Here is a 6,855-nt window from a genome sequence, read left to right as displayed (position 1 = left end):
CGTCAAAGATCCCTGGCATCGACCCTGCCTTTTGCTGTCACAAATTGGCAGCTTATCCAGGATCCACGCCAGTTTTCCAGAAGAAAAGGAAACTGGGACCAGAAAGAAAGCAAGTTCTACAAGAGCACGTCAAAGAGCTCTTGGATGCCGGGTTTATTTGTGAGATACAGTATACAACGTGGCTTGCCAATATGGTGATGGTGAAAAAGCTAAATGGGAAATGGAGAATCTGTACTGATTACACAGACTTAAACAAGGCCTGCCTAAAGGATGCTTATCCTATGCCTAACATAAACCAGCTAGTAGATAACTCGACTGGATTTCGTCTGTTGTCCTTTATGGATGCTTATTCGGGATACAACCAGATCCCAATGTACCCGGCGGATCAAGAAAAAACGGCCTTCAATGCTGAAAAGGCCAACTATTGCTACAATGTGATGCCATTTGGACTCAAAAATTCAGGGGCAACCTATCAGCGGATGATGAATAAAGTCTTCGAAGATCAGCTGGACAAAGACATAGAAGTATACATTGACGATATGATCGTAAAGTCATTTGATATGATGAATCATGTCCAGGATCTCGAACAAACATTTTAAAAGCTCAGGAAGTACCACATCCGCCTCAACCCGGTAAAGTGCGTGTTTGGGGTTGCAAGAGGGAAATTTTTGGGATTCATGCTAACCCATAGAGGAATAGAAGCGAACCCTGACAAATACAAGGCAGTACTTGATATGAAAGCACCCCAAAGAAAAAAGGAAGTCCAACAGCTAACCGGTCGATTAGCTGCGTTAACCAGGTTTCTTCCGAAGTCTGCTGAAAATGCCCTCCCGTTATTTAAACTTTTAAAGAAGGAAGCAACTGACGGATGGAACCCGGCGTGTGAAGCCGCGTTTGAGAAAGTCAAGAAATGTTTAGTAACTCCACCAATCCTCTCGAAGCCAAACCCAGGAGATATTCTGATCCTGTATATGGAAGTAGGGGAAGAAGCGATAAGTGCTGTACTGATCAAGGAAACTAACGACGGCCAAGAGCCGATTTACTTTGTCAGTAGAGCTTTACAAGGCGCAGAAGTCAGATATCAAAAGCTAGAGAAAATGGATTTTGCTTTGCTGGTCACGGCCAGAAGATTGTGGCCATACTTTCAGGGTCATCAAATAGTCGTCAGGACTAATCAGCCTATCCGGCAGGTGTTGCACAAGCTAGACCTGGCGGGAAGAATGACTAACTAGGCAATTGAGCTCAGCGAATACGACATAGCTTATGAAAGACGGAAAGCAATCAAGTCACAAGCTCTGGCCGACTTCATAATGGAATTAACGTCGATAAATTCGGAAAATGAGGAATCCGGCAGTGCATGGAAGGTCTACGTAGATGGATCCTCCAACAATAAAAGAAGTGCGGCTGGGATCATATTAGAAACCCCAAAAGGAGTAACAATTGAACATTCTCTAAACTTGGGATTCCCAACCTCAAATAATCAAGCTGAATATGAAGCTCTGATAGCCGGATTGATGCATGCTAAAGAGCACGCAGCTAGGAAAGTGCAGGTCTTCAGTGACTCACAATTGGTAACTTCGCAGATAGAAGGAAAGTACCAAGCTAAAGGTCTTTTGCTAATGAAGTACCTGAGTCGGGTTCGACAAATCATGGCCGACTTCGATGAAGTGTGGGTTACTCACATCCCACGAGGGGAGAATAGCCGAGCTGACATCTTGTCAAAGTTAGCCAACACCAAGAATTTGGGTAACCACAGAACTGTGGTTCAGCAAAGCATAGCAAGCCCGAGTTGCGTGATGGTGATAACCTTGGCAAATGACTGGAGGAAACCTCTAGTAGATTACCTGGAGAAAGAAATATTGCCAGAAGACCACCTGGAAGCCAGGAAGCTAGTCCGAGATGCGACACAATATGCAGTCGTGAATGACCAACTATTTAGAAAAGGTTTGCACAACCCCATACTAAAATGCTTGAACTCGGACGGAGTAGAGTATGTGCTCGCCGAGATCCATGAAGGAATAAACGGCCATCACATGGGAGGCAAAGCCTTGGCCAGAAAGGCACTAAGAGCTGGTTATTACTGGCCGACAATGGGGGCAGACTCCAAAGAACACGTCAAGAAATGTGATAGCTGCCAGAAGCATGCCAAGCTGATTCTTTCACCACCTGAAGAGTTGAAATGCATCTCGGCTCCATGGCCCTTCTTCAAATGGGGAATGGACCTACTAGGACCTTTCAAAGCTGCTGAAGGGCAACTTAAGTGGCTGATCGTGGCTGTGGATTATTTCACAAAGTGGATAGAAGCAGAACCAGTCACCACGATCACCTCGGCTCGAGTACAAAGATTCTTTGAGCGAAACATTGTTTCGAGACTCGGAATCCCAGCTGAGCTGGTTACTAACAATGGAACACAGTTTGCTGATAAGAGATTTCAGTAGCTAATGACAGTCCTACACGTCATGCATCACTTCGCATATGTGGAACACCCACAATCGAATGGACAAGTAGAAGCAGCCAACAAAGTGATTGTGGAAGGTCTCAAAAAATGAATGTTTGATGCAGAAGAAAGCTGGGTTCAACAACTATACTTTGTGCTGTGGGGTTACAGAACAAGCACCCAAACTGCAACTGGGGAAACCCTTTACAGATTGACGTATGGATGTGAAGCCATGATTCTGGTAGAGATTGGAGAACCCTCCTGGAGAAGACTGAATAGTCTTGAACAAGGCGAACAACAAAACAGTAGAATGCTTACTGAGGAGTTAGACTTTGTGGATGAAGCTAGGGTTACAGCTCACTGTCGGAATATGATGACTAAACAACAAACAACAGCAAAGTATAACAAGAAAGTCAGACCAAGAAATTTTGAGAAGAATGACTTGGTACTCGGGAGAACAGATATTGGCAACAAGAATGCCAGAGATGGAAAGCTTGCTGCGAATTGGGAAGGCCCATATCGGGTTAAAGAAAAACTCGGCAAGGGAAACGACAGAAGGAAAAGGAATTAAGAGAACCTGGAATGCGGATAAGTTTAAGATATACTATATAGACCTGTCAAAAAGGGCCACAGTCCTAGGGCCAACCCATTTAGCCCTGTCAAAGCCCTATTAATTTTTTAGCCCTATGCATGGTAGGGCCAACTAAGCCCTAACCCCAAAGGCCCTTTCATTTATTGGGTTAGGTGAGGGCTAGCCCGTGGATCAAAAACATCCAACTCATTTTACATCTCTCTCTCCTTTCATAACACAGACTCATTTTCCGTCAAAATATATGATTTTCTCAGGAAAATCCTCATTCCCCTTTGCAGTATTCACAAATTATTTACTCATACTTTTCACTTTGGCTCATTCATGTTTAAGAATTCGCGACCTAACGAGCTTTACTATTTCAATTCTATTCTGGAGATCGATCAAAACGTAACTCAAAACCCTAGTTTGACCCATTTCTCCCAAATTCAACAAACCCTCTTCACTTATGGGTACTGCCAAGAAAAAACCAGGCATTGAAGGTGTCAGCGACGAGTTGAACACTATCGCTTCTCAGAACCTGGACTTCGCACCCTAGTGGAAATGGGTGCGAGAAGCATTCACTGAGTTTTAGCACCTCGACCATTACTTATTCAAGGTTAGATGACTCTTCTCCATGTTTTTGTTTAGTGAGTGTGCTTTGTGCTTTAGTAAATAATCAGTGAGTTAGAAACTGATTTTTTTTTTTACTTTGTTGGTAATCTCTTATTTCATCAAGCATCCGAGGAATTGAGCGATTTCTCGCCCTTTCTTCATTTATTGTTGTTTAGTGAGCCATTTTTAATTAAATTTGAATTTGACAACATATATTTGTTATTTCTCGCTTTAATTGAAAGCCTGACAACATATATTTGTTGATTTTGATTTTTGACACGATCTTGAAAGTTAAGTTGTGGGTTTGGTTAATTAAAATCAAAATCACATGGATTGATCAACTGTTTTTTATTGATTTGGGTTGTCTCAGTTTCTTAAGAACCAGATAATCTTGTGTTATTTGTATAAAATTGGTTGTCACCTACAAAAATGAGACCACATTCTTAGGACATGAGACCACAAGTGTTGCTATGGCATTCTGGTCTGGATACAGAGACCCAAGTATGGCAGAGGTGAGTGTTGGCTCTGGAGCATTGTGTAGAGTGGCAAAAGGGTGCTTGGTACGTTGAGGATGAGTAGTGTTGGTCACAGTTAACCCACAAGTGTTTTCTGTTTAGGTCCACTAGGACAGGGACTTGCATTAGAGGGGTTCTCTTGTGGATGTTGGCCCAATGGAGTCCACTAAAATGGGTTTCTGACAACCCATAATTTATTTAGATCCATATTGGTTTTCAATTCTCTTTCTATTCTTGTTGATTTATGTTGCTATGATTTATATAATTACTACCTATAATTTATATTTTTTTTTCAATTACCTAAGGTTGTTCTCGATGCTGCTACAGCAGAGCGTGTACGCATGAGTTGAATTGAGTCATCATCGACTGCTCCAAATGGCTGGCGTAATTTTGAATCTAATCACAGAACCCAAGATGCCTGAATGCCTTAAACATTGATGGGTATGTTGTGGATTTTGAAGTTGTTCTGTGGTTTGGTGATTGAAGCTTGTGAGTTTGTTTCTGGGCCTATGTTGTTGATGAGTGAAAAGTTAGTAGATAAAAGCTTCGCTTTGATTGTTCATATGCTATTGGGATTTGGGAGGGGATTTTTAGCTGGATTTATCAATTAAAAATCAAAATAATTATATTATATGCTGTAACATAGCAACATAAATTTATATATTTCTTGGATTTTGACAGGTTTATCACTTCTCAATGTGTAGGAATTATTGGTGCCAGAAGACATCATTTGATGCATAACTGTTACCAGTTCCTCGGTTTCTCGGTTGTCTTAGAACGATCTTGATCCATAATTAGGTTTCTGATAGTGTTTTAATAACTAGTACAGTCACTTCATCATGAGAAAAAGGATGAATTGACTCTGAAAAATGTTTAGTTAATTTTTGTTGTTAATAATTTTAGTGTTCTTAGCTACTCTTTCATTGTTATTAGGCGAAAAGAACATTAGGCCAATTCACTCTGTTAAAGTGCAAACACTCTGTTATTAGGCATGTCATTAACACATATTATTGGGTTTCATGGACATTACATATGAATGACCCTTAGCTTCAATAATGTTTGGGAGTTTTTACTCTTCACCTTTTATTCTGATAGGTGACAATTTCTTAACCGTGTTATTTATAAAATTCAACCAGTTTAATAAAAATTAAGTATGAGCTTTTTTGTTCAACAAAAAAAAAATACACATTAAATTTTTGAAGACCCACGGGCTGGCCCTAACCCATAGGGCTTTTGACCCATGTGGCCCTATATCATTGTGGGCTTTTTGGCCCTAACCCACATGGGCTAGGGTTAAATGGGTCGGGCCGGGCCATTTTGACAGCTCTAATACTATAGCTAAATCCGGGATCCACCTTCATTCACTCGCAGTGCTATTTTAATTACATTTTCCTCTATTAGGGATTTAATTAAAGCCGAATATGCCGGCAAATTCATGTAGCTTGCAATTTGATATCAATAGATGAGGAATTTTTCTTTTCTAAGATCTATCCTTGTCTACTTTTGATGCATCAATACAAATCCGAGGTACAAATACAATTTGTCGTAATGACTCTGATCAAGTCAAACTGTCCCTATTTTGGTCATGATACCAAAAAAGGACAGATGGCATAATTGTTTTTACCTTAGATAAATTGAGTTATGAAATTCAAATTCAATTAAAAGGCCAAGTCAAATAGACAAGGTCCATTATGTATACAAGCTTACCAGAACGAGTAAGTTAAACAAACATGCATCATCGAATTGACATAAAACGGAATCCGTCTAATGCACTGACTTCAGCCAGGTCATGAAGTAAAACCTCGTATGATGCACGGGTATATAAAACTAAATTGGGATGCAGAGTTCACCCAATGAATATTGTCAAATAATGAAAACTCGGTATATCACTCGTCAAGTGCGAGGGTAAAATATATCTATATAAATCGGATTTGAATCTAAGCAACTTAGGAGCTCCTAAGGCCTAGGGCTAATCTGGGCATGGAAAGGAACGTTATCCGGGTCACGCATATGCCACAAATGGTTAAGTCATACACTTCGACAAAATATAAAGGAGTTGGCTAATCAAAAAAGCAAAGGTAATGCTGCACCGACATGCCCAGTTCCGAAAACTCGACAACCTAGATAAATGCATCTATGGTGAATTAGGAATTAAGAAAGGCAAAGAATAAATCATAAAGCAAGATATTCACGAAGTAATAAATGTATGGAAAGCAAAATTAAAACCGAAGTAAAATCGGCAATATTCAAGCGGAATCAAAAAGGGGCCCAAAGGACCCCAGCAAGTTACATAATTCAACCAGCATTCCGGCCCTTCATGATATCTCTATGGTAGGAGGATCCTCTGAAGCTGGGGCCTCCTTGCCGGATTGATAAAACACCTCGACCTCCTTCTCCGGCTTGTCAACTGCCTCCTCGCCATCTTCGAAGCCAACACCCTTCTCGGTTTGGACGTTTGACACATGGGAAGGAGAATCGGTAGCAGGAGTGATGATTTGGCCATTGCTAACATAGGCGCGAGCATTCAAACCGACCAGATTTAAGGGGACTTTCGGATTGAGTATTTGGAGTTGATTCAAGGCATTATAGAAAGACCCAGTGACTGATTTCTCCAGTTCACTTTGGCAAAGCTAAGCGGTACGCTCAGCTTCCTTCACCTTGTCTTCCAATCTTTCATAACTTCTCTGAAAGCCATGCATTTTTTCAATCTCTGCCGCCTT

At 40.9% G+C, this 6,855-nt stretch overlaps 1 protein-coding gene across 1 annotated transcript; it reads left to right on the top strand.

The window, feature by feature from the left end:
• The first annotated feature begins 1,310 nt into the window (after positions 1–1,310).
• LOC133307273 (uncharacterized) lies at positions 1,311–2,438 on the top strand. The gene has a single exon (XM_061507758.1). It carries the CDS (start codon positions 1,311–1,313, stop codon positions 2,436–2,438), a length of 1,128 nt encoding a protein of 375 aa, XP_061363742.1.
• Positions 2,439–6,855: the final 4,417 nt, after the last annotated feature.

Source organism: Gastrolobium bilobum, unplaced genomic scaffold (genome assembly GCF_033153095.1).
Source record: "Gastrolobium bilobum isolate Gb01-03AN ecotype WA unplaced genomic scaffold, APGP_CSIRO_Gbil_v1 utg220675, whole genome shotgun sequence".
NCBI lineage: Eukaryota > Viridiplantae > Streptophyta > Magnoliopsida > Fabales > Fabaceae > Gastrolobium > Gastrolobium bilobum.
Note: the sequence above shows the minus strand (reverse complement) of the source record. Positions and strands in the feature narration are given on the sequence as shown.

Excerpts from the sequence above, each read along its gene's own strand:
- LOC133307273 (XM_061507758.1), top strand. The coding sequence starts at position 1,311 with ATGGAATTAACGTCGATAAATTCGGAAAATGAGGAATCCGGCAGTGCA.